General features: G+C 43.4%; 1 protein-coding gene and 1 long non-coding RNA gene across 2 annotated transcripts; one reads left to right on the forward strand and one right to left on the reverse strand.

The window, feature by feature from the left end:
• Positions 1-351: 351 nt before the first annotated feature.
• LOC128330999 (RING finger protein 112-like) lies at positions 352-27,428 on the forward strand. Its single transcript, XM_053264366.1, has 8 exons — positions 352-439; positions 11,160-11,297; positions 13,102-13,206; positions 13,322-13,372; positions 14,525-14,581; positions 23,025-23,111; positions 23,609-23,735; positions 27,202-27,428. The coding sequence occupies exons 2-8, from the start codon at positions 11,181-11,183 to the stop codon at positions 27,426-27,428; spliced, it is 771 nt and encodes a 256-aa protein (XP_053120341.1). The 5' UTR covers positions 352-439; positions 11,160-11,180.
• LOC128330678 (uncharacterized) lies at positions 6,358-10,504 on the reverse strand. The gene is made up of 3 exons (XR_008310201.1): positions 10,410-10,504; positions 7,963-8,203; positions 6,358-7,040 (listed from the first exon to the last, which is right to left on the reverse strand). It is a non-coding gene; the product is annotated as an uncharacterized LOC128330678 (long non-coding RNA).
• Positions 27,429-27,974: the final 546 nt, after the last annotated feature.

A 27,974-nucleotide genomic window follows, 5' to 3' on the forward strand; every position in this document is an offset into this window, starting at 1 on the left:
TTCACTCAATTATCCATCTTATTTATTTGTTGTTTCTCTGTATAAACCACCCTAAGCCACTTTTGGAAGGGCGGTATAGAAATTGAAGAAATAAATAAAATAATAAATAAATAAAATGAATAATTAGTGAGATCAGAGCAGAGGTGCAGTCTGGATCAGAAGTTGTTTGATTCGTTGCTCAGTCTGTTAACTACTATACTATACCAACCCTCTCCATTTCCCTCCTAATTATCATTCTTCTCTCACGCCCATTTTCTCCCCACTTCCTCTCTCACATCCTCCATCACTCACTAATAACTAGCCCAGTCTGACCTCCTTCCGGCAGCATTATAACCGAACATTACAGCAGTTCCAACAGGAGGTTGGTGTCATATTATTTTGCAGTTTCTCAGCCCAAGCCATTGGGCAACCTGCAGAACCTAATCAGACACTGAGACAGGTATGAGATGGGGAATTTTCTGCTGGTCTTTGATCCGTCTATCATGAGGGAGACAGATGCTGGTCATCTTTATGTCTATGCCCTGTACTGCCATGCCTACTGGATGGAAATAATTGATCCCTTTTCATACCTTGGGCTTTGTATTTATTTGGCTCAGCCTCTTGCTTTTCCTTCTGCTTTGAAAAAATCATAACTCTTCTGCCTAAACTGATTCTGACAATTGCAAATTGGAGAATGGGGAGGAAGAAGGTTGACAATTAATTTCTGTATATAAAGAACTTCTATGCCTGGGAGGGGTGGGAGACAGGGGACATCCAACCCAATGCTTGGGATTCATTTTGAGGGGTTTCCAAAGGAATGCTAAGAAAATGTTTTAGTTTTGAATGGGCCAGTTGAGGGAAAGTGGACATGGATGTCTAAACCTGGAGGGAAACAGTATGCTTAAGAGAATTATTCCCCATGAATTCTCACCTCACAAATTTCTTCACACACAAAGAATATATATAGCTATAGATGGCTCTTTGGGAGTATGGCTAACCGAGGAAACAGACTTCGAGCATACTCAGGGGTGGGGGGTGGAAAGCACCAATGAACTGAAACCTCTGGTTTTAGAAAAAATGCTATATCACAAGCAGCTGACATAATCTATTCCAAGTTTATGAACAAAAGCATATAATTTGTTTCAAAAACTGGGTAAAAGATCCTCAGCATTTCCCTCTCTAATATATTTCTCTCCTCTCATATATACTCTGATAAATTTCAGAGAATATTTGGGGGGCATATTTTCCCTAAGCCTAATAAAGAGATTTTTAGTGTAACTTTAGTAACACACGATTGTTATTTCTGCCCTTTAGTAAATTGAAGCTTATCTATAATAGTTTGAGTAGACAGCCGTGATAGTTGATGGAAAGAAAAAAATTGTGACTTTTAAGCCCTATTCAGCCATTGTTGAATGAGTTTATAGATGCCTGTATACTCATATGTGTGTTTGTGCATATGACTGTACCTATTACTACTACAAAATACTACTGCGAATATTTATTTCCCACACTTCAACCAAAGCTCACCAAGTGGTTTACATAGAAAAATAAATAATACATAAGTAAAATGGCCACCTGTCCCCAAAAGGCTCCCAATCAAAAAGAAACATAATGCAGATACCAGCAACAGCCACTGGAGGGATTCTATGCTGGGGCTAGATAGGGCAAGTTGCTCTCACCCTACTAAATATAAGTGAATCAACACTTTAAAAGGTGTCTCTCTGCTCAGTTAGCAGGGATCACCTGCTAGCTGAATGTACCTGCATTATAAATGAATGTACCTGCATTCATTTAAAAAGTGAACCTGGATACAGGTAGGGATGTGCAGTACGTTACGATTCAAAACGGGCCGATTTTCAGTGTGCGAAGCTCAGAACAAAATGTCCTTTAAATAAAGGTCCTGTTTTGAGCTCAGAACAAAACTGAGCTGCTTTGATCTAGCACGGAGATTATCCGAGGAGGCCTGGTGAATATCATAAATGCATCGCTGAGGGAGTGTAAGGTGCCTCCATGCTTGAAGGAGGCAATAATTAGACCATTTCTTAAGAAGCCTTCCCTAGATCCCATGGTGATGGATAGTTATAGGCCAATCTCTAATCTCCCTTGGTGGGGTAAGGTGATTGAGAGGGTGGTGGCCAACCAGCTCCAGGCGGTTTTGGAGGAAACTCATTATCTAGACCCATTTCAAACTGGCTTTAGAGCAGGCTATGGGGTTGAGACAGCCTTGGTCAGCCTGATGGATGACCTTTACTGGGGTATCGACAGAGGGAGTGTGACTCTGTTGGTCCTCTTGGATCTCTCAGTGGCGTTTGGTACCAGCATCAACCATGGTATCCTTCTGGATCGCCTGGGGGAGTTGGGAATCGGGGGCACTGATCTGCAGTGGTTCCGTGCCTATCTCTTGGGCAGATCCCAGATGGTGGAGCTTTGTGACAGTTCCTCTTCAAAATGGGAGCTATTATATGAAGTCCCTCGGGGCTCCATTCTGTCACCAATGCTTTTCAATATTTACATGAAACCGCTGGGTGAGGTCATCAGGAGATTTGGTGCTGGGTGTTATCAGTATGCTGATGACACCCAAATCTACTCCTCTCTTTCATCTGCTTCATCAGGAAATGGCGTACATTCCCTAAATGCCTGCCTACAGGCAGTAGTGGCCTGGATGAGGGAGAACAAATTGAAGCTGAATCCAAGCAAGACGGAGATGCTCATTGTAGGGGCTCAGTATCTGAGGGCTGAGTTAGATCTCTCTGTGCTGGATGGGGTTACACTCTGCAGGAAGGAGCAGGTACGCAGCTTGGGGGTACTCCTGGATCCAGGCCTCACTCTGGTATCTCAGGTGGAGGCTGTGGCCATGAGTGCTTTTTATCAGCTTAGGCTGATTTGACAGCTGCATCCATTCCTAGAGGAGGATGACCTAAGAACAGAGGTGCACCAGCTGGTAACCTCCAGGCTTGACTACTGTAATGCATTCTATGTGGGGCTCCCTTTGTATGTAGTTCGGAAACTTCAGTTAGTTCAAAATGCGGCAGCAAGACTGGTCTCTGCAGCAGCTCGGGGAGACCATATTATGCCTGTTTTGAAACAGCTGCACTGGCTGCCGATATGTTTCCGAGGAAACTACAAAGTGCTGCTTATTACCTTTAAAGCCCTGAATGGCTTAGGTCCAGGTTACCTTAGAGAGTGCCTTCTTTGGTCTGATCCCCGCCACACGCTAATATCATTTGAGGAGGTCTGGCTCCAGTTGCCACCGGCTCGTCTGGTGGCGACCCAGAGGCGAGCCTTCTCTGTAGCCGCTCCTGGACTGCAGAATGATCTCCCTGCAGACACACATAATTTGAATTCTTTATTGAAATTTAGGAGAGCCCTAAAGACCTACCTGTTCGGCCTGGCCTTCCAGTGCTCTTAAATTGTTTTAAAGGGTCTTCAATGTATCGGGATTTTATAAGATTTTGAATTGTTTTATTTTTTAGCTGCTTTATGGTGTTTTTGTTAAAAAAAATATGCCCGGTCATTGATTGATTTTAACTGTTTTATGATGTTTGTGAACTGCCCTGACCTATTTTGTAAGGGTGGTCTAAAAATCGAACAAACAAATAAATAATTAATTAATAAAACAACCCCATTGATTTTCAAAACATTTCAAGGTTTTGAGTGCCCTTTGGGGGGCCTCTTTTCCCTTTGCTGAATGATTTTCTGGCACTGGCTTCTGATTGTCATGTGATTCTATGGATATTCAGGATGGAACTCAAGGTGACTATGAGACCGGCAGGAAAGGGAGATCGCCTGCAGGACAGATCTTTTTCTTTCTTTCTGTGGGTGCCTACCACCCACAAAACCCCAAGGCAATCAGACACTCCTCTGATTATTGGTGAATTTTAAAAGTATTTTTGAATTCCTCATAAGGAATAATGAGGATTGCAGCAAATGTATAGCTTCACGTTGGGGGGGGGGGTATCCTAGAGTGGAGTGTGGTCGGTGGTAGTTCCCAAGGTGGTCAAAGAAGCTATCAGAATTATTTGAAAGGAATTGGGCAAAGGGCTGATTTTTAAGTGATTTTTGAAGTTTATGTGTCTTTAAGGTTAGCAATGAGAGTGGATTCATGGTTAGCAGCCAGAAAGCCTAGCCGTCAGCTCAACTACAGCAGCATCTTCAAGCACATTTTGACCTAGTGAGTATAACTTGCAATGCAGGGTGCAGATTGCAGAGCAGACCAGAGCAGTGAGTGAAAGACAAGTTAGCCGAAACCATCACAGCAATCACCAAGAAATAACACAAAGAGATCTGCCACATTTCTCTCCATAACATCACCTCACAAACAAACCATACCACAGCTCAAAGAAGGCAGCCAGGAACCCAAGTTCTCTCTTTGTCAACCTGAGACCCAGTAAAACTATAAAGTTATAGAAGAAATAACATACTCAGTGCTGAGAAAAGAAACCCACAAAATCAAAACTTCCTTCTTCCTTTCCTACAGAAGTATCCTCTTCTTGCATAAGGGCTCTCTTTCTGCCACCCAGATGTTTTTGAGATTACCTACTAGAACTGTTGTAAAATGCTTCAGCCTGGCAGGATCGCTACTTTTTCCCAGTGGACATGCAACATTATAGCATTAAATAGCAGCAATAAAATCCAAATCAAGGCATCCAAAATGTGAATGACACCGTGCTGACTGCGTAAGGACCGTGGTTTCACAACACAGGACGTATGGAAGCACACTTAGCAGATACGTTTTAGGGGTTAATCTGGAAAGCACCCCAGTCTCAACAAATCATTCATTTAGAAGGGTGATATTTGGATATTGTACATAAGAATATAAGAACAGCCCGGCTGGATCAGGCCCAAGGCCCATCTAGTCCAGCATTCTGTTTCACATAGTGGCCCACCAGATGCCGCTGGAAGTCTACAGGCAGGAGTTGAGGGCATGCCCTCCCACCTGCTGTTACTCCCCTGCAACTGGTACTCAGAGGCAACCTGCCTTTGAGGCTGGAGCTGGCCTATAGCCCTCCGACTAGTACCCATTGATAGACCTCTCCTCCATGAAGTTATCCACACCCCTCTTAAAGCCATCTAGGTTGTTGGATGTCACCACATCTTGTGGCAGAGAATTCCACAAGTTGATTATGCGTTGTATAAAAAAGTATTTCCATTTGTTGGTCCTAGATTTCCTGGCAATCAATTTCCTGGGATGATCCCTGGTTCTGGTATTATGTGAGAGGGAAAAGAATTTCTCTCTATCCACTTCCTCCACACTATTCATGATTTTATAGACCTCTATCACGTCTCTCCACAGTCATCTTTTTTTCTAAACTAAATAGCCCCAGATGTTGTAGCCTTGCCTCATAAGAAAGGTGCTCTAGGCCCCTGATCATCTTGGTCTCCTTCTTCTGCACCTTTTCCAGTTCTACAATGTCCTTTTTTAGATGTGGTGACCAGAATTGTACACAGTACTTCAGATGTGGCTGCACTATAGATTTGAATAAGGGCATTATAATATTAGCAGTTTTATTTTCAATCCCCTTCCTAATGATCCCTTTAAAATGGAACAGTCAATCTCATCTAGCACAGTACATTTCAATGGCCATTTAGATGCACACTGTTTTTTTGCTTGGCCATTTGGGTATGGTCCTTAAATAACAACTGTGTAGGCAACAGATTCCTAGGGCTGCATACCCCAGAAAATACTGCAGTTGTTTCGAAGATATTGACAATATCAGAATAGGATTTTGAGACCCATAAGGGTACCTGACATTGGAGTGGTTTTTTATTCCAATTGGAAATCTGAAAAAAATCTATATTTTTCAACGTATGGAAAATTAGGGTGGAAATCATACATCATAAACAGCTGTGCATATGGCTTTCAAATTGGGCACACAGGTAGTACAGGATGACATGACTCTGTGTTTTGAATATGAATGGTCAGCATTAACCAAAGTTTGGAAACATCTTCTAACTCTCATTTAAATCTAATCAGGAGTATGATAGTTAGTAACATACTTCTGAACTCTAGGAGTTGCATTCACACACTCACAAGGATCCTGGTTAAAAGGTTAATCAGGATTAATGAGCTCATGGAGCTGATTGTGGGAATCCCGAATTTCAGGGCAATCCTGGTCAAACCGCTCTGGTCAATGAGCATATATACAGGAGACTTAACAAGGACTTATCCAGTTATGTGTGAACACAACTTAACTGTGGTTATGAGATCATGAATTGTTACCAGTGCATCAAGCCATTATGTTGAATATGTTATGCTTTATTCACTGACTTTATACATGAGTTGAAATGTTGCTAGCAATAGGCATAACGTGCTGCAATTCTCAATTTGGTAAATTAATTTTCAGAAATAAAATGTGAGTCAGATACTCAACTGAACCCTTCTCAAAAGGCCAATAACCCTTGCCTACTCAAATGTTATTAGGCCAAATATCTCTCCCACAATCAGGAACAGTATGCAAGGATTGTGGCTTTTAAATGATTCACCTGCATGCCACTGAATATTCCATATTCAGAGAGGTGGAGATTCCTGTCTCCCAGAATCATTTGCTTCACCTAACAGGTTTCTACAGCTACAGCCAGAAATAGAAGCCAGGTTTCTGGGCTCCAGCAACTTAGCTGCTCCATCTTCTTCTCCTAGAATGCACCTCAGCAAGAAGCAACAACAGCATGTTGAATCCTTTTCCTGGTGCATCAGTGGGGGGAAATGGTCACACCCAGAATCCTTGCTTTAGCAAAGGATTCCCCTGCTAGACACAGATATAGAACCTCAGTTTCCATGTCTCCAGCAGCTTAGCAGTCTACTTTCTCTGTGTGTCATGCAGTCCAAGCTCACCATCATTCCCCATAAAGAAGACATGTTGCAGGAGCTACAAGAAGACATCACATGTTCCATCTGCCTGGAGCCCTTTGTAAACCCCGTCTCCATTGACTGTGGGCACAATTTCTGCAGGGACTGCCTCTCCACCCATTGGAGCAAGTTCTCGGGTCGTGGGTACCATTGTCCTGAGTGCTGCCGTCCTTGCAATCGAGAGATGATGGCACCAGACACTAGGATGCGAAGCCTGGTAGAAAAAATAGGACAGATTCCTCTCCAGGAGATTCACATGGTGAGTCCATTTCTAGGGACCCAACACTGCTATCATGTAATTATTCCCACAAAATATCCAATAGGCATTGGATAAACTCATTCCATGCAGCAAGCACAACTTCAGTCCTCTGGGGAAACATAATCTTATTTTTCTAGCTAGTTCAAAAGATGTGATTTCTTTACAAGAAAAGTAGCAGCTTGAGGCCACTTGTGTGCAAAATTAGAAACACATTTGCATTAAAATTGTGTTGCAGGATTAGACCAAAGACCATTTAGTTCTCTAGATAATGTCTAGCAGGACATGATTGTGAGACTTGCCTCTATGGTTTCTTCCCCAATATCTGGTATTCAGAGATATATTTCTTCTGTTCATGAAACTTCTATTTAGCTCCAAAGGTGGAGACTCCACAAAGGAGTCTTTTTTTAAAAAGCCATCTAAGCTGCTGGCCCTCACCAAATCTTCTCATAGTATGCTCCATAAGTTAATTAAGCACTGAAAATCATTGTCATAAGGTTATCATGGCCACCAGCTTTGATGGTTTAAAAAAGATTGGATCATTTATGAAAGCATAAATGTCCACTAAATATTATATGAAAAAGAGAGATCCCCTAAAAAAACACCTTCCTGAACTGAGATCAGCTGGAAAGGTATGGAAAGTGAAGAGACTTCTCAAGTATAGAATTACAGAGATATAAAGTGGGCTAACTACTGATCAGTCAGCCAGAATTTGTACACAGATAGTAGCCTACCACTTATGTACATCCATGGCTGCTTTCACAAACTGACTACTATCTTTCCCCCTAAGAGTCTTGGCTTCCATCAAAGCTAGGATCAGTGGGGCCAGATGATTCTCATTGGGCAACCGTGAGTTTACACAGGGCTTGTTCTGACCCACCTGGTTCCATCTGTCGCAGGAGATGTCAACAGCTCCACGGCAGACAGGACAACCAGTGCAGCTGGTGGGTTTGGAGGAGGATGCCGGTCTCTTCCTGGATGAGGTGACCCTTAGCTTGTGCTTGGAGCAGGGGCAGGTGAAGGATGCCCCCATCTGCTTTATCAGCATTGTCGGACAGCAACGTTGTGGCAAATCCTTCCTGCTGAACTTCTTCCTGCGGAAGCTTCAAAACCTGGTGAGCCTGAAGATATGCAAGCATGTTTGTTTTGTAAGCATGTGTCTGGCTCTAGTGTCTGTCTGCATAAATCATTTCCCATATTGTATGCAGAAAAGTGACCACATGAAATGAAGTTTCTTTGGAGTTTACCGGTGGCTGCCATATTAGAATGCCAGCCCCCCATGCAGATGCCTGGAAATACTGGAGGTGGGGAAGTTGCACCAGGTGGGCAAGGAGGGTAGGTTGTAGGGGTGTGCAATTTGGATTTTTAGTGTTTCGATTCGGATCCGAATCGAAACACCCCTGATTCATTTCAGATCCGAATCTGACCTGTCCGAATCACCCCATGATTTGATTCGGATACGAATTAATCCGAATCTGAATCCGAATCTGATTTGGATCAAAAACCGGGTCCTGGGGACAAAAGAGTGGGGTGGGGGGTAGTGACTAATGGGTGGAGGCTGCCACCCAAATTGCAGAGGGATTGAGCAGAGGGCTGGTTTTTGGTGAATTTTTGAAGTTTTAGTGTCTTTGGGGCAGATTGGGGGCATAAAGTGGGATCTGGGGCAGAAGAGTGGGGTGGAGTGGTAGTGCCTAATTGGTGGAGGCTACCACCCCAATTGCAGAGTGATTGGGCAAAGGGATGATTTTTGGTGAATTGTTGAAGTTTACGCGTCTTTAAGGTTTTTCCTCATAAGGTATAATGGAGGTTTCAGCAGCCCCATAAGTGCACTTGGGGGGTGCTGGGGTGGCCCAGAGTGAGTAGTGGTGTAGTGCACATAGGGTGCCAACCACCCCCATGGGTTTCACTCTCATTTGCTATCATAGAATCTTCTGTTGTTTCTTAGATGTTCTGAGTGTAGATTCTATGATAGCAAATGAGAGTGCATTCATGGTGTCTCATTGAAAATCTCATTTGCTATCATAGAATCCACACTCAGAACACCTAAGAAACAAAAGAACCCTGTACCCCATGGGTTAGAAACCTTAAAAACCTTAAAGACGCGTAAACGTCAACAATTCACCAAAAATCAGCCCTCTGCCAAAATCCTTTGAAAAAAATCTGGTATTTTCCTTGCCCCTACCTTGCACTACCACCAACCCCACACCACTCTGGGCCACCCCTTTCCCCCCAACGTTTAGTGATACACCCTCCATTATACCTAATGGGGGAAAACCTTAATTCACCAAAAATCAGCCCTTTGCCCAATCACTCTGCAATTGGGGTGGTAGCCTCCACCCATTAGGCACTACCACCCCACCCTACTCTTTTGGCCCTTGGACCCGAAATTCGAGTAGACGTCACATCAGACCTTATTGCATTGAAGTCAATGGGAGGCAAAATGGTGGGAAATTCAAATTGATGTCATTGCTCAAAATGGAGGGGGAAGAAGAAGGCATTTAGCGGCCACAAAATGGAGGGCTGAAACAACAGATAATTCGGAGCTGAAACGGGGGTGTTTCGTTTCGGCTCCAAAAAATTTCGGGGGCCGAAATTTGTGATTCGATTCGGATCCGAATCACCCGGAATTGGCCGTTTCGTGTACAGATCGTTCTGTACCCAAAACGTTTCACACATCCCTAGTAGGTTGTCCTCTCTGTCCCCTTCATGATTATTGGCCAGATTAGAGAAGTATCATCTCAACCACAGCGGCTAGAATAGTATACACACAGAAATGGAAAGACAATAAAATGCCTTCAAAAGAAGACTGGTTGATAAAAATTTTGGAATATGCGTAGATGGCAAAACTTACAACACTTATAAGGGATGAAAACCTGGAATGTTTCAAAGAAGATTGGGAACCTTTCTTGCTTTACTTAAAGAATGATTTTTCTAATATGGACCTTTCAGCAGGGTTTGAAATTTAATAATTACAGCAGGTTGGGTAGGGTAAAATAGAATTGTAAGGTGGAGTATATATGTTTTGTATTATTATAGCAATGGCTTATATGTATAGTTAACAAGAACCACACAGACTGGTAAGCGGGAAGTCAATATTTACTTAATTAAGTGTATCTGATTGTTAAGGTATTGTAAAATCAATAAAATTTTAAAATGCAAAGAAGCATCATCTGACTCTCCTAAGTACCACACAAATGTTCTCTCCCCATCTCCTGTCCTGATTAGCACTCTGCTCCTAGGCTCCTTAGGAATTAGGCATAATTCAAAGCAAATCTGAGCTCAATTTATTTTCCCTTCCATACAGTCTTCTTAGAAGCCATCACATACCTCTAATCCCCATGGCAGGCCATAGCCTTGCTTTTCCTTATTTCTCCTGAGGGCAAATACACCTCAGCAAATTCAATTTCCTGCTCTTGATTGTGACATTGACAAGTAGCCTAGGTGTGTGCTGTGCTGATGGAGGGGGGAGAATAGTACACCATCATCATCATCATCATCATCATCATCATCATCATCATCTAAAACAAAGCCAATTTAAACAACATTAAATAAACTTCATATGTTAGCCACCCCATTACAAATTGTTCACTGGGGACTCACAACAACACAACAGTAAAAAATATCCAATAAAAACACACAAAACAAAGCAAATTATAATACAAAATAAAAATAAAAATACAATACAAAACATTTTTTAAAACATTTTTTTAAAAATCCACATTAGAATGGGAAAAGATTGCTGATGTAGTGGCATCCAGAATGTTGATGTAGTGGTACCCAGAATGTTGGGGGCAATATGCTAAATCATTGTAAACCGCTTAGAGAGCTCCGGCTATAGAGCGGTATATAAATGTAAGTGCTATTGCTATTGCTATTGCTATCTCACCTAGGAAATAAACCACCATATCTAACCACTAAACACACACAGCTTTGAATTCTAGACAGAACCCCTTTTAGAAGTACGAATCCCTGCTAGACTGCATGTCTAAGCCAACTCTCTCCCATTGAGCTGGTATCCAAAAACTTTCCTGCTCTCAGACTTGGTGTCCATCCTCTGTATTTCTTCCTTATTGGCAGGAAGCTGGGGATTCATCATGGATGGGTCAGGAAGATGAGCCTCTGACAGGATTTCAGTGGAAGCCTGGAACGGACAGCACCACCAAGGGGGTGTGGATATGGAGTCAGCCATTTTGGATCCCCATTCAAACAGGAAAGGTAAGAGTTAAGGGGCACTAGTCATGGCAGCAAATGTGGACATAATGAGAGATAAATAGTTGCAAAGTGGGAAACTCCACTTCCTGTCAGATTAGGAATGAAACATGAATCTTTTTTCAAACCAGAGTTCATCACTTGCTGAAAAATACCAGAAATTAGCCATCTGTGGTAAATATGTAAAAAAAGTCTTGTGAAACCATACATAATAAGAAATATATTGAAGGCGAAGCATTAGCTTTTATCACTATCGCTCTTTCAAGAAAGTTACAATTATTCTGAAATCATAGGAACATAGAAATCTGCCATATACTGAGTCAGACCATTGGTCCATCTAACTCAGTACTGTCTACCCAGTATGGCAGCAACTTCAAGGTTGCAGGCAGGAATCTCTCTCAGCCCTATCTTGGAGATGCCAGGGAGGGAACCCGGAACCTAGATGCTCTTCCCAGAGCAGCTCCATCCCCTAAGGGGAATATTTTACAGTGCTTACACATCAAGTCTCCCATTCATATGTAACCAGGGTGGACCCTGCTTAGCTAAGGGGACAAGTCATGCTTGCTACAAGACCAGCTCTCCTCTACCTTACCTCACTTCACCTCTCTTGAATTCAACTCATTGAAGAATTCAAGTAATAGCTAGCAAGTCTGGCAAACATCCATGTAGGCAGGAGAACTTCTGAGAAGCATTGTGCTGGGCTGAGAGCCATCATGGGAAATTTCTTATACAACACATGAGGCACATATTGTTCATTGCTGGATTCCTTTGCATATCCAAGTTCTGGAACATCGTAGCATGGCAACAAACACTCATCGCATACTAGGGCCATGCACTGATTGGATACTTGATGGCCCTCAAAATAGACTTGGTAGTTCTTAGTCACTCACTTATAAGACACATACATTATTTTCCTAGTAGTTTTTATGCATTCTTGTATAGTAGGAGCTCTTGCCGTGCTTTAAAGCAAAGAAGAAAGTTCTAAGTATGGGGAACACTTAGGAGAGCAGAGAAGATTGGACTCTGGAGCAGGAAGGCTTACAGAAGTTTTTAAAACATCTCCTAGTGAAGTCTCCCAGATAGAGCTCATCTGAGTGCTCTACTATCTGACAACTCCCCAGCAGCAATCAATCAAAAACTTCTCTTTTTAGAAAACATAAACTTTACCTTCCATTTTCGAACATCTGTGCTGGAGTATGATGTATCCATGAAAAAGAGAGCTGATCTGAAATAATAATGATAATGATAATGATAATGATAATTATTATTAATTCAATTTCTATAACACCCTTTCAAAAATGGCTCAGGGTGGTTTATAAAGAGAAATAACAAACAAAAATGCAGGAAATTGTCTGTTATTTGAATTTATTACTACATTTGGTTATCACAGGTGGCATCTCCACCCTAAAAATAGAAGTTTATTATTTATTTTATTTATTTATTGTTGGATTTCTATACCACCGTTCATTAAAAACAACCCCAAGGTGGTTTACAAAAGTTAAAAACATACAATAAAAATAACAATTAAAATATTAAGCTAAAAGTTGTATTTTTGGCTGTCACAGCCCTGAGTGGTAACTGAGTACCACTAGCCTTCTTTTATACTCACCACCTCCTGGGGCAATGAGTTGCATTCTTATGTTTTGTGTGACAGTTTTCTTTTATCTTCACCTTCCTGCCTTGTTTGCATGTTACACAACAGACTTTTAGATAAAAAGAAAGTACTACAGAGGCTGTTAGCCAAACCTATCTCTGTGCTTCTGTGAAATTTCTCTATAATTGATAGCCCTTCATCTTTCCCTCCCTCTAGGTAGCGGTGTTTTTGATAGACACAGAGGGTTTAATGAACCTGGAGACAAAGAAGGAAGTTAGTGTGAAGCTGTCAGCCTTCTCCATGTTGCTCAGCTCCTTTCAGGTGTGTTCCTGTCAGACTTTCCACTTATATTTGTAATCTCTCCTGTCCTCTTTACTGTTCCACTAAGCTACACATCACTTCTGACACTGTTGTTGAATCTTCTGTTATTTCTTAGATACTCAACGTGGAGCGAATGTGGAAGGATACAGATTCAGAATATCTGGAAGTAAGTGTCGATTGTAAAGGGTAGGAGGAAGATTTCAGATTATCCTTGGGGAGGACTCTGGAAACAGCATCACTGGACTGGAGAGATATGGAAATTGGACTTAGGTTCACTTCATATGGGGTGGAAGGAATTGTGGGTTCCAAGATCCAGAGGTCCAGCAGATTTATGGAGAGTAGAAGACTGGAATCACACAGCTGAATGTGACAAAACATAATCATTTAAACATCCCTGCCCCAAACATCATTTAAACATCCCTGCCCAGTCTTCTACCCACCAGTCCTCAGAATCCAGATTGCAGTTCGCCTCAATCCAGGAGCGAATGCATTACCCCAAAAAGATTGGAGAAATAGGCAGGTGACCCTCAAGCAACTCAGCCAAGCAGACACTACAGGGAAAGGCAACAAATCTGGTCACTGCCAATTCAATTCAATTCAGATCTTTATTATGGTCAGTTGACCAGCAGGAGTGAGAAAGAAACAGACAAAAAAAATTCAACTCATATACTGTATGTTACAGAGCAAGACTAAAATTGGTCACTGTCGATTCTGACCTGTGGGAAAAGACCATTCCAACAATGAGCCCGAGCATGAGGGGGAAAATCCATTAAATTGCATCCCAAGAAAATGTGCATTTGTGCATTCCATCCACCTCCCTGGCTCACATACCACACAGAACATAGTACTGGTGCAGGAATGCTAGGTGCACAATGATGCCACTCTTGGAGATATGATAATTGTGGAAAAAAACATGTTACATAACAGTAAGCCCATTACCTCCAGTGGGATTCCTCAGTAAAATGTATCAGTGATTTTTGTGCTTGTGCGGCTACTGTTATTCCTGCATCAGTACTATGCTCCTGTACTGCTGCATGCTGTGTGAGCCCCTGTCTCTAGTTTATAGCTGTCCACTCGTGCAATAGATCATGTGGTAGGGAGAGCATCTATGAAATCCTTCCTCACTGGGCCCTTTCCCAGTGTGGCATCAGAATACATGTCAATAGTGAGACCCAGTGGATCCAGTACTGAGCCATTGCCCAGTCATGAAGAGCCAGTCACTCAGCCTCTCTCCTTTGCTCTGAAGGTGAATTTGATCTGATAGGCACGGCTGAGAGGTAGAGTTTGCCTGGGCTTACTAACTTCCTCTGTCCCACAGATGTGTGTGCAGGTTGCTGATGCTGTGGGACGTGCCTGTAGTTTGGAATCCCTTCAGGTAATTACCCTGACTACTCTTCTTTCTCTTCCCAGCCATGTCATGTTCTCCCACCTTCATTTTCATATTCAGGCCTTCATGTCATCTATCTCACTATTCTGTCAGTATCTCTTTGTTCTGAAATTTTCACAGCCAGTTAATCGAGTCCGGCCTTCCTCTCTGACTAGTACCCACATCCCCTTGAGGTCTATTTCACTTTCTCACACTAATACCAGTGAAGTTGCTTTCCACAATCCATTTCCTTCAGTACTACTTATAAGTCCCCACATAGCTACAATCCCCAGATAAGACATTTTATGAGCAAATTAAATGTTCATATGTCGACTAGAGATGTGTGAAACGATTCGGGTACAAAATGATTTGTACCCAAATCTGGCCGATTTGGGTGATTTGCAAATCACCCCTGTCCTCAATTGCCCAGATTTGGGTACAAAACAAATCACCCCAGACTTGGACTCCCCCAAAATTGGAGATTTGGACCTCCATTTTGTGGCCAAAGTGGGTTGTGTGGTGGTGCCAAATGGGTGGAAGCTACCACCCAAATTTCAAAGAACACATAGGGGTGATTTAATTTTTTTTAAGTTAGTGCATCTTTAAGCTTTTCCCCATAGGGAATAATGGGGATTTCAACAGCCCCATAACTTCACTTGGGGGGCACCAGGGTGGCCCAGAGTGAGTGGTGGTGTAGTGCCCATAACTCCACCTGGGGGGGCCACAAAGGTGGCTCAGAGCGAGTGGTGGTACAGTGCACGTAGGGTGCCAAACACCCCCAAACCCACAAGCCTAGGACTTACCATCTGGGGCACTGAGTTTTGTTGTTTCTGAGGTATTCTGAGAATAGATTCTCTGGTAGCAAATGAGAGTTGATTTTGCTCTCATTTGGTGAGGCACCCCATGTGCACTACACCACCACTGGATGGTAGCAGGAACTCATTGGGGCACTACCAGCTGCCCCGAAAACCTCTTCTGCCCTCAAAACCTCTTTTCTGCCCCAAATCTGCCCCAAAGGACATGCCATCTTAAAAAATGCTTTAAAAATCCCCCCTTTGCCCAATTCCTTTGGAATCTGGGAGGAAGCTTCCTTGCACCCATTGGGCATGACCACCCACCACATCCCACTCTGGGCCACCCTGGTGCCCCCATGTGGAGCAATAAGACTGCTGAAACCCCCATTATTCCCTATGGGGAAAACCTTAAAATCTTACCAACTTCAAAAATTCTTTAAAAATCACCCCTCTGCCCAATTTCTTTGGAATTTGGGTGGTAGCATCCACCCATTGGGCACTACCACCCACCTCACTCTTTTGGCCATGGGACCTTTTTAAAAATCTGAATCAATTCAGATTTGGGAAAAGCAAGGAGGCTTGCCTAGAAGCAAGTGGGAAGGTAACAGGGGGAGCAGGGCCATTCTATCTGCCTTGCTAGGACCTACCATCTAGCCCCTCTGCCTCCTGTGGACATTCCAGCACAGACAGAGTGTAGCCTGCTTGTCGGCTGCCAAGTTCCAGCTGGCTGGTTGCCAGCCTCCCAGATTGCCAAAGTTCTACCATCTGCTGCCTGTCCTGGGAGCTGCTTGTGAGAGGAGTGGCTTCTGGGGCTTGCAAGCTTAAAAGCAAGGAGGCTCACCAAAGACATAGCTGTCGGCATGGCCATCAGGCCATCTGTAGGCGGCTGCTGAAGCCGGCCGCCAAAGGGGGGCGCCGTTTGGGGCTGGGCCTTCGGGGATGGGACTGAGGGCTGGGGGTTGGGTTGGGCCAGGCCTTTTGCAGACATGTGTTTTGGCTCTCTTGAGTGGGATGGTGCTGGGGGTGTGCCTGGCAGTTTGGGGGCAGCTATTACTGTAGTGGTGGGGAATAGAATTGGTGCGGGTAGAGGGGAAAGGAAATCAGTAATTTAGTAACTGTTTCCGCTTCCAACTGCTCTGTCAACTCTTCAGCCTCGGGGAGCAGCTCCAACGACCCACAGAATCTGGCCTTGCTCCTCTGCAATGCCAGGTCAGTTCAGAATAAGACCGAAATTGTCCACGATTTGATTGTGGATGAGGGAGCTGACCTGGCATGTAAAAATGAGAGCTGGTTGGGAGAGGCAAGTGGTCCAGTGTGGGCTCCGCTTCTCCCACCAGGTTACTCTGTTGTGGAGCAGGACGGGGAAGTGGGCGGTGTGTGTGTGGAGTGGCTGTGGTCCATAAGAATACTATTTCCCTTACCAGGGCCCCTGTGTGATAGTTGACTTGTATTGAGTGCATATTTTTTGAGGTTGGGAACTAGGGATAGATTGGGGATTCTGTTGGTGTACCGTCAACCCTGCTGCCAAACTGACTCCCTAACTGAGCTGACGGAGCTGATCACGGAGTTGGTGTTGGAGTCTCCTAGACTTTTGGTGCTGACTTTTGGTGCTGGGGGACTTCAATATCCACTTTGGGGCTGGCTTGTCTGGTGCAGCTCAGGAGTTCATAGCGGCCATGACAACTATGGGCCTATCCCAATTAGTTTCTGAACCAACTCATGTTGCCGGCCATGCACTTGATTTGCTCTTTTGTTCAGATCGGGGGGTGTTCCATGCGTGGGGGATCCAGTGGTTTCCCCATTATCATGGACGGACCACTATCTGGTTTAGGTTGGTCTCACGGCCACAATCCACCCTTGCAGGGGTGGTGGACCTATTAGGATGGTCCATCCAAAAAGGCTGCTGGACCCAGTGGGATTTCTAAAGGCCTTGGAGGATTTTGACATTGATGCTGCTGGTGATTCTGTTGATGCCCTGGTGGGAACCTGGAACAGGGAACTCAACATGGCAGTAGACATGATTGCCCCTAAGCATCCCTTCTGACCTGCTGCAAAAATGGGTCCTTGGTATACTGAGGAGCCACAGGGGCTGAAGCGGTTGAGTAGGCAACTAGAGCACAAGTGGAGGAGAACTCAGTTCGAATCTGACAGGATTAAGCATGTGACCCATTTGAAGACTGATGCGGTGGCAGTACGCACAGCGAAAAAGAGATTCTGGTATGCACACATTGCGCCTGCAGGTTCATGCTCGGCGGAGCTATCCCGGGTTGTGAGGAGTTTGATTTCTGCTCCTTCTACTTCAAATCAGTCCCTGGAGTTGCTCTGCTGTGATGCCTTTAGTGAGTTCTTTGCTAATAAGATCTCCTGTATTCGGGCCGACTTGGACTCCACTATTTCTGCAAGGTCCATGAAGGAGGTGTCCAGCAATCCCTCTTGCAGTATTTGATTGGATCAGTTTCAATCTGTGACTCCTGAGGATGTGGACAAGCTGCTTGGGGTGATGCAGCCTACCATCTGTTCTCTGGATCCTTGCCTGACTTGGCTGCTTCTATCTAGCAGGGAGATTGTTGGAGGTGGCCTAGTTAATATCATAAATGCATCACTGAGGGAGGGTAGGGTGCTTCCCTGTCTGAAGGAGGCAATGGTTAGACCACTTTTAAAGAAGCCTTCCCTGGGCCCCTTAGCGATGGACAGTTTCAGGCCAATCTCCAATCTCCCTTCATTGGGCAAGGTGATTGAGAGGGTGGTGGCTAACCAGCTCCAGGCAGTCTTGGAGGAAACTGATTATCTAGAAACATTTCAAACTGGCTTTAGAGCTGGCTATGGGGTTGAGACAGCCTCGGTCGGCCTGATGGATGACTTTTACCGGGGAATTGACAGAGGGTGTCACTCTGCTGGTTCTTCTGGATCTCTCAGCGGCGTTCAATACCATTGAGCATGGTATATTTCTGGATCTCCTGGTCATCTGAGGAGGTTCGTTTCCAGTTACCACCAGTTCGTTTGGTGGCAACTCAGAGGCGGGCCTTCTCTGTAGCTGCTCTCAGGCTGTGGAATGCACTCCCAGCAGAAATTCGTAATCTTAATTTCTTACTGACCTTCAAGAAAGCCCTTAAAACCCATCTGTTTGGCTTGGCCTTTTGGGGTTTTAATTGTTTTAATGCTAACCAGGTTTTCAGGGTTTTAATTGTTCTGATAGTTTAATTGTTTTTTAAGATGTTTTTAAATTGGTGTTCATATTTATATTTCTGTTTTAATGGTTTCTGTTTTTAATTGTAAACCGCCCTGAGCCATTTCGGATGGGCAGTATAAAAATCAAATCAAATCATAAATCAATAAATTGGGATGATTTGAGGGGGCAGATTTGGACCCAAAACTAATTGGGGGTGATTTGATTCAGGTAGAAATTGAAATAAAAAATTGATTCATGCACCTCTCTATTGTTGACTACTTTTGCTGTCCAGCTGTCTTCTGTTTCCTTACAAAGCAATATTGGGTGGGGGTCTGCTCTTTACATGAAAATGTGTCTATACCCCTCTGCATCTTATTTTGCTGGGCTCTACTGTTGTAAGCATTCTTCTCTCCACTACAACTACTAATATATATACACCACTTTTCAACAAAATGTTACAACATGGTTTACATAGAAAAATAAAGAATAAATACATTCAGTGATTCCCTGTTCCAAAGATCTACCAAATTGTTCTGTTAAGAACTAATCTGACTTCTTTCCTTTTACTATAATCTTAACTGATATTTACCACCTCACAAGTTACTTTTCTGGCCATGACACAGTCATTGTCAAACCACGGTTTGGAAGGATTTGCAGGCTGCTTGGAGTGAGCTGCTGCTTTGTGGGATTTGTGTGATTGAAGGTCTTGTATTAAAGTTTCGTAAATCAGCAGCGGGGAACAGAGTGAATCCGTGTAGTTAGCAGGGATGTGCACGAACCAGTTTGGTGCTCCTTTTCTGGACTGGTTTGAAAGTTCAGTGTTCAAGCTGGTTCAGAGGTGGGAGGGTCCTTTAAGGGGCAGGGTGAATGCCCTTACCTGCCCCGCACTGGCACTCTCCCCCAAACCGCTGGTGCTGGGTTGCAGTTTACCTCTCTGCTGTCTCCCCATGTCAGCGCCATGCTGGAAGCAACCAGCCCCCGTGCATGGGGGCATCTTTGAGGAGGATGAGCTATCAGGGAGGACCAGCTCCATATGCTCCATGTCACTCTGCTTAATGGGGAAAGTGGGGTCCATGGTTTCATCCCTTTCATTGTCGCTCCCTGATTCATCAAGGTCAGAATAACTTCATTCTCAAACATAGTCAACTTCTGCTAATTGAAATGGGGGCAGGGGACACAGCTAAGAAAGTTAATCTGTTACTGTGTTCTTCAATTTGTGGTTTGTGTTCGATTCCTGGGACTAAATCTCAAGGGACACCAACAGTTACTAGAGTAAAAACGGAATGTTTCTTGTCTCAAAGAGGGTAGGAAAGTACAACAGATATATAGTTAATGATGTGAGCAGAATGTGCATCAGAAGCTGAAGGAATTCTTTGAAGTAAGACAGTGAGTTGTTACTCTTGAAGGTCATTCACATGACCAAAGTGCTGTCGGGCGGGCAGCTGGCTGAGATGCAGGCTCCTACCTTCCTCCAAGCACATGATCAAAATTTGTTTGAAGGCTCTGCTGCTCTCATGGCACATGAGCTGCACCGCAGTGAGTGGATTTCCTCCTCTGGCATCCCTCAGTGCACCACACCAAGAGTCTTAAGGGATTCCCCCTCAGCCAGGCACTCTTGCCAACCAGCTCTCTGTGTGCTCAGGCTGTCTGCAGCCCCCCCACACATACAACCAGGTACCTAGAGCATGCTCAGACCCTTCTACTTAGGTAATAGCCGGAGGTAAGACCTTGGGCTATTTATTTGTATTTATTTATTTAAAATATTAATACCCCGCCCCTCCAGTGCACTACTGCTCGGGGTGGCTCACAGCAGTAAGATAGACACAAGATACAATAAAAGTAATAAAAGCAACTAAATTAAACAAAAACGTTGTCAGGTTAAAAACAACAATCATTATTCGGTTCAAATTAAAGGTTATTTTAAAAACTAAAAACTGAAAATTATAAAAAGCAAAACAACCTACCAACAACAACAACAACAAAAAGCATTAAAATGCCTCCTTTAAAAGGTGCATTTTAAGATGTTTTTTTTAAAAAAAAAAACACTGAGGGAGGGATCATGTCGAAGCTCTTCAGGGAGGGCGTTCCAAATCTGAGTGGCCACAACCAAAAAGGCCCTGTCTCTAGTCCCCACCAACCGGATCTCTGTTAGTGGTGGGGTCATCAGCAGGGCCTGAGATGATGAGCAGAGGGCCCTGGCAGCTTCATATGGGCGAATGTGGTCCAACAGGTACCCCGGCCCCAAGCCGTGTGGGGCTTTAAAGGTCTACCCAGCATGGTGGGGCCATGGTCGACCTTGGTCCTGGCACTTCACACAAGTAGCCCTACTCTGATACAGCTGCACAAGCCTACATAGGGCTACTCATGCAAATAGCTTTTGTGTCTCAAATTAAAAAGACAAGGCTGTTAAGGTATGTCATGTATGGGTTCTGGGATAATTTCAGCTATTTTCAGACTCAAACATGGATTGAATCAAATTAATGTAACTAAGCTAATTTACATTCACATTTTTTTAAACATTGCTGTATTTTATTTTATTTTGGTAATATGATTTCCTTTTTTGATTAACGGGTGCACTAGATGAATATAGGGGACCCATTTAACAATTCTATTACCCTTCTATTTGCATACTATTACATACTGGCTGACATCCTGACTAATGCTGTGCTTGTGCAAGGATGTTGTACTAGTATAAGGCTGCTACAGTAGTTTGTTTCTCTAAGAGTGGAGGTCAAGTTCCAGATTAGTGTTGTGCTAGTGAAAGCATGTTTGTACTTGCACAACAGGTGTTCAACATCTAGCAAGCACCATATGTTTTAAAGAGAATTGAAGTGAAATAGCACAATTTTGAAAATCACCCTGATATTGCACAGCTACACAATCTTCATGTGCTAGTGCATCTTTCTTTATTCAACAGCTATGAACAGTGATATGGGAAATCTGTGTAAACTGCTTGTTTTGCCAAACAACAACAATAATAAAAGTATCTGTGGATTTTCATTCCTTAAAGAGCTTTGTCATACTATCTATTATGATCAACACAAAATTGCTTTTACGTGCTGATATATGGCTCTGAGATTACTGGTATTCAGTGCAGGGGAGAACAGAAAGGAACATAAATTCTGGCATAGGAAATGCAAAGAGACAAAACAAGATGCAAAAATAAAGTTTGAGGAGCATATAGCTACAAGTGTCAAGGGGAATAACAAAAACTTCTTTTAAAATATCAGAAGTAGAAAACCTGCCAGGGATCTTGGGGTTGTGGTGGACTGCCCATTGAAAGTGTCAACTGAGTGCGTGACAGCTGTGAAAAAAGGCCAATTTCATGCTAGGGATCATTAGAAAGGGGATTTAAAATAAAAATTCTAATATTTACAATCCCCTTATAGAAATCTATGGTGCGACCACATCTGGAGTACTGTGTACAGTTTTGGTCACTATATCTTAAGACAGATATTGTAGAAGTGGAAAAGGTGCAAAAGAGGGTAACCGAGATGATTAGGGGCCAAGAGCACCTTCGTTATGAGGCTAGGCTTAGGCTACAGCAACTGGGCCTCTTTACTTTGGAAAGGAGATGACTAAGGGGAGAAGTACTTCATCACACCGTTCATAATTAATCTATGGAATTCTTTGCCATGGGATATAGCAATAGCAATAGCACTTACATTTATATACCGCTCTATAGCTGGAAGCTCTCTAAGCGGTTTACAATGATTTAGCATATTGCCCCCCAACATTCTGGGTACTCATTTTACCGACCTTGGAAGGCTGGAAGGCTGAGTCAACTTTGATATGGTGATGGCCACTAGCTTGGATAGCTTTAAAAGGGGCTTAGACAAATTCATAGAAGACAGGTCTATCAATGACTACTACTCTGGTGGTTGTGGGCCACTCCCAGCCTCAGAGGCATGATGCCTCTCAATACCAGTTGCAGGGGAGCAACAGCACGAGAGAGTGCATGCCCTCACCTCTTGCCTGTGGGCTCTCCAAAGGCATCTGGTGGGCCACTATGTGAAACAGGACGCTGGACTAGATGGGCCTTGGGCTGATCCAGCAGGGCTGTTCTTATGTTTCTGTGGGATGTGCCTCCCCAGTTCCATCCCCAGTAAGCAGGCTAGTATAGCACTATCAGTATTTGGACTGCCTGTGGTCCCTGCCCTCATATGAGCCAAGTTGTGTTTGCCTCTGGAAAGTGTAATGTGCAGTAATATTGTGAGATTCTGTAAACTACATGGTGTGTTACTCATCTTTCCTCTCCCATCCTTGTTTGAATTCCTGCTGCAGGCACAATTGCAAACACCTCTTTTCAAGGATTTGTTGTGCTGCATCAGGACTTGCATCTGAGATGGGATTGGACACTAGGTTGAGCAGATTCACTCGTTGCTACTGGGAGCCCAATAGTCATGTATCAGGACATAATATCACAAGTGAAAGATTGGGAGTGAGGGAGAGAAATGCAAGTTCCTGTCAATTTCTCTGTCCATTACAGCATCTTGATGTCTTGGTGCGTGATTGGTCCTACCCAGCTGTCTTTGGAAAACAGGCAGGACAAACATATCTTCAAGATGTCATTCAGGTAAAAGTGGTGCCAACAGCATTGATTCAAACTGAGGAGAGGGCCTTCTCTGTGATGGTGCTGCCACAACTCTTGCACTCCTTTGCCCTCACAGTGGCTCACAGTGTCCTCACAGTGGCTTCTTTTCAGCAGCCCCTTATGGCATTTTTATTTTGGCTGGCTTTTAATTTTTGACTCTATTAATGTCCTGGCTAGGTTTTAATGCAGGTTTTGTTTTTCAGCTTATAATGGGTTCTTAACTTTCTTTTTAATATACTTTTATGTTTTAGCTTTTGTAGATCACTTTGGATAAAATTGTATTTTTAGAAGGGGGTATAGGGAAACTTTAAGTGCAAATAAGTAAATACCCATGGGTGACCAGCTGGTTTGGAATGGTATGAAAGAAAGGGAAATCTTTGACATCTGTCTCCCATCTGGAGCAAGGGATGGAGACCAGCTCTGTTTACTAGCTCTACAGTGTTTCATGCTCATTCTCTCTGTGTGTTTCTTGCCCGCAGAAGATGGAGAGAGATTCCAGTAGGCACCCAAAAGCCCTTAGGACCCTTAAAAACGAAAGCAGCCGTTGTTACACGATGCCCCACCCAGGCAAGAGACTGCAGAGTGGAATTACAGGCACTCTTGCAGGTAAGACCCTGCCAAACCCATCCATTATTCACTGTTTATGCTTCCTCCAGATAAGGCAGGTATTCACATGTTAAGTTCAGTGTGACTACCAGTTCTTTGTAAATGTGTAACAAAGGTGACTAGTAGATGTGTGCCTGTGGGGGCAGAGAACAATCCATAGGTGCAGTTCATTCTCATGCTTCTCACATCATTCTGGCTGCCTCCCTCTCCCAGCCCCTCCTTTCTTTCTCTCAGTTTTCTTGCCCTCCCATGGCATTAACCTTAGATGTACATGCTGATCATTAGCCATGTCCCCCAGCCTGATGAATGACCATCCCGTGTTTTGTTTTTTGTTTTTCCCCACCTTGTGTATAATCAGGCTTGCATTCAAGTTACTTTCAGTGTTCATACCAGTTCATTGTACTTGTGTAACAAAGGTGGCCAGTAGATGTGTGTCTGGTAGGTTATTCCCACTCTTCTCACTTCATCCTAGCTCTCTCACTCTCTCACTTTCTTTTCCATGGCATGGCATGGCATGGACCCAGATGTACATGTTGGTCATTGACCATGTCCCCCAACCTGGGGAATGACCGGCCCATGGGTCTGGGAGCAGAGGCGTATCTAGGGAAAATAGCGCCTAGGGCAAGCACTGAAATTGTGCCCCCTGTCCAAGCATCTGACACCCATCTTTCAGATAACTTTACCATAATATCAGCTGAAAAATACAAGTCAGGCTCGTTAATCTTTTAATATTTCAAAAACTATTTAGCAGTGGACATAGCCAGATCAAAAAATGCTGGAAAACTACAAATTTCAGTATGCTGGGGCTCATGAAATACCCAAATACTATGTGGAGGTGTACTTGGAAAACTAGAAGTGCCTATCTAATTCTCTACTATGCATTGTAGCATAGCTATTACATACGTTTTAAAAATCAATGGAGAATTTGACTTTTCCCAGATACTCTGAAAATAATTAAAGGATATGCAGAGTAAACTGTGTCACTGCTTGGAATATTTCTAGTCTTTCAGAAAGACAGTTAAAATGAGAGAAAGAGAGCAAGAAACTCCCAGTGGGCCTTAATATTAAGGATTTCACACTTATTCAAAGACAAACTCACCATTGCCATATTAGCAAGACATCACATTTAACTCACTTATCACAAGAAGCAAAGTAAGAGCAAATGAATACAATCCTAGCTCATAAGCGTCAGCTCAGTATTCGCAAGCCCTGATTCTCTTTACATAGTGCCAATCTGAATATGTGTATATGTGTACAGTGTCTTATATTATATTAATTATTTTTTAAAAAAATTAACCTGTAGCCCCTTGGGGGGGGCTTCCTAAAGTCTGTGGGGTTTTTTTTTGCAAAGGTTCCCCCTCACCCCACTGGCCTCTAGGGCCTCACAGGTACCATTTGAGCAAGTGTGGTGGCCAATTTTAAAAATAATCTTTTTTTTTTAAAAAAGGCAACTGAAAACAAAATGGCCACCGCGCATGCTCAAATGGCCTCTGCAAGGCCTGGCATGACCTAGGGCCTCACAGAGGCCATTTGTGCATGCACGGTGGTCATTTTGTTTTCGGTAGCCATTTTTTAATTTTTTTTAAATTTTTATGAAATGGCACCCCCCTTCAAGTGGCGCCCGGGGCACATGCCCTGCCTGCCCCACCCTAGATATGCCCCTGCCTGGGAGTAACACTGTAATGAGCTGAGGCAAAAGAGAGAGAGGCTGTCATAAATGGGCAGGAAGCGTGCGAGCAAGACACACCTGCAACTTGCACTCTGTCCCCCCACCCCAGTCCCATTTTACAGATGTGTAAAAGTATTCCTTGAAAAATAATGTAGAGTACATGTATTAACTTCAAAATAAACCTAAGTTCCTTTTTAAAAGCAAAACACTTTAATCCTCCTTTAAAGGGTCCCCTCATTTTTCTGTCCAGCCCAAATCCTACACTAATACAAAAGCTTTTGTAGAATACACTTGCTTTCATGAAGAGGTATTATACATATTCACTATGCCAAACAACTTCAGTTTAATTAAGATGATTTATATTTTGACTCATACTCTGTGATTAAAATTGCAAATCAAGGCAACCATTGTAATTGATGGAAGATCATTGAGAGGACTTCTGCACCAAATAAGGTATAAAGACCTTCCATCTAGATTTTTACTATATTCTATTGAGGAAAAAAACTTTTTGGTTTAATATGCTGTGTTAAGCACTTTCCATGTTCATTCAAGCTCCAATGTACCAGGAAATTTCAGGTGTTAAGGGTCATGTCCTGAACAGACTCACTCACTCACTCATTCAGTTTCTATACTGCCCTTCCTAAAGTGGCTCAGGGTAGTTTACATTAAAATAATTTTAAAAACCACATAATACAACAATTAATTTTTAAAAAACACATTTAAACTAGATTAAAATTTAAATTAAAACTAGATATCATTAAAAGCCAGACTTTAAAGCTCTCCTGAAGGCCTCCAAATAAGACAGATCCTCTTATATGCATGGGGAGTGTGTTCCACAACCCAGGGGCAACAATGGAGAAAGCCCAATTCCAGGTTGCCACCAGATGATTCCAGGTTGCCACCGATTCTAGGTGGCGCCCCAAGATGGGCCCCTCCTGATGATCTTAATAAGTGCTGGGGACCTTGTAGAGAAAAGCGCTCTCTTAGGTAACCCAAACCTAAGCCATTTGAGGTGTTAAAATAGAGCTTTTGCACAGAACCAATTCTGGCAGTTCGGTTCAATTTTGAGCTGAACTTGAACCGGACCAGCAAACTGCAAGCTGGTCCAAGTTGAAACAGCCACTGGTTCAGTCTGAGAGCCAAACCTGGCTGAAAAGAACCAGAACCTGTTTGATTTCATGTGTAGGGGCATGGTTGTAAAGAACAGTGAGGATTCCACTTTACATTTGGATGAATTGGAGAGTAGGCTCTCTGCAGTCAGGGAGACTGCAGAAACGAGGGGGAACAGGCTATGTGGACTTCCTTCTTGCTTGAAGGACAGCCTGCACAGCCAATCATAGGTGGAGAGAAGGAGGAGCTTCCTCCCTCAACTCCAGTTCAAACAAATGCAGCCTCTGGTGCTGCATTTGGATGTAATGCTCTGCAGCTGCAACTCTGGTTATAAGCAGCAAAACCTACTTCAAACCATATACTACTACTACTATGAATATTTATATAACGGTCTTCAACCAAAGTTATCAAAGCAGTTTATATAGAAAATAAATAATACATAAATAAGATGGCCCCCTGTCCTCAAAGGGCTCACAATCTAAAAAGAAACATAAGGCAGATACCTGCAACAACCACTGGAGGGATGCAGTGCTGGGGTTGGATAGGGCCAATTGCTCTCCCTCTGCTAAATATAAGAGAATCACCACTTTAAAAGCACAACCTCGGGTCACTTTAGAAAGGGGACTTGAGTTGCATGCATTCGGACATAACAGTTTGACAACCTCTGTGCCTGTAACTCTGGTTCAGGGTTAAGTGTGAATGCAGCCCATGTGTCTGTTCCAGTGAACAGACAAATCTGGGACTTATGTCCTCTGCTTTGCCACTCAGTGATCCTCCTCCAAGGGAGTGGTGAAGCTGGAACTAAACAAAGCATAGAATACCAAAAGAGCACATCTGTTAAGTTTGTGGCCCTTAACAGCCGCAATTTCCTGGCATTTTGGAACTTCACTGAACATGAAAAGCCCTTAATATAGCATGTTCAACTGAAAGGCTTTTTTGTTAACAAAATTGAGTTCAAATAGTCTAATTTGTTTTAACTGACCTGTGGAAAATAGATTCTGCTGCCCCATCCTTACACTGGAGGAGCTTTGCTTCCATAAACTCTCCAGTAGATAAGTGATCAAGTTTCCTTTTTAAATTTTACACTAAGCAAATCCACTTTCTTGCTTTCCCTAGCTCACCAGAGGTGGTTCTTTCTCAAATGTCTGCCCAGCTGCTCCCTCTGCTGTCTGCAAATAATACTGTAGCTACTTTTAGTAAATATTAGTGCTATGCATTGCATCAAACTGATTATCAGTTCTGAGGCAATGCAAGTCTTCCAGTAGCAGCAATAGATATGAGGCAATGTTGCATCATATCAGCATTTCATTGAATGAATTGCTGGATCTGTGGGAAGGTGTAGCTTCAATGAAGAGCTAGCCTTCTGCAAAGAAGGCAACCCGGGGTGCAATGATTCCAGGGACAGAGCCACCATTGGGCGAACAGGTTCAAAGAACCTGGGCTACCACCAATCAGGGGCC

The sequence above is a fragment of the Hemicordylus capensis genome, chromosome 6 (genome assembly GCF_027244095.1).
Source record: "Hemicordylus capensis ecotype Gifberg chromosome 6, rHemCap1.1.pri, whole genome shotgun sequence".
In the NCBI taxonomy this organism is placed as follows: Eukaryota; Metazoa; Chordata; class Lepidosauria; order Squamata; family Cordylidae; genus Hemicordylus; species Hemicordylus capensis.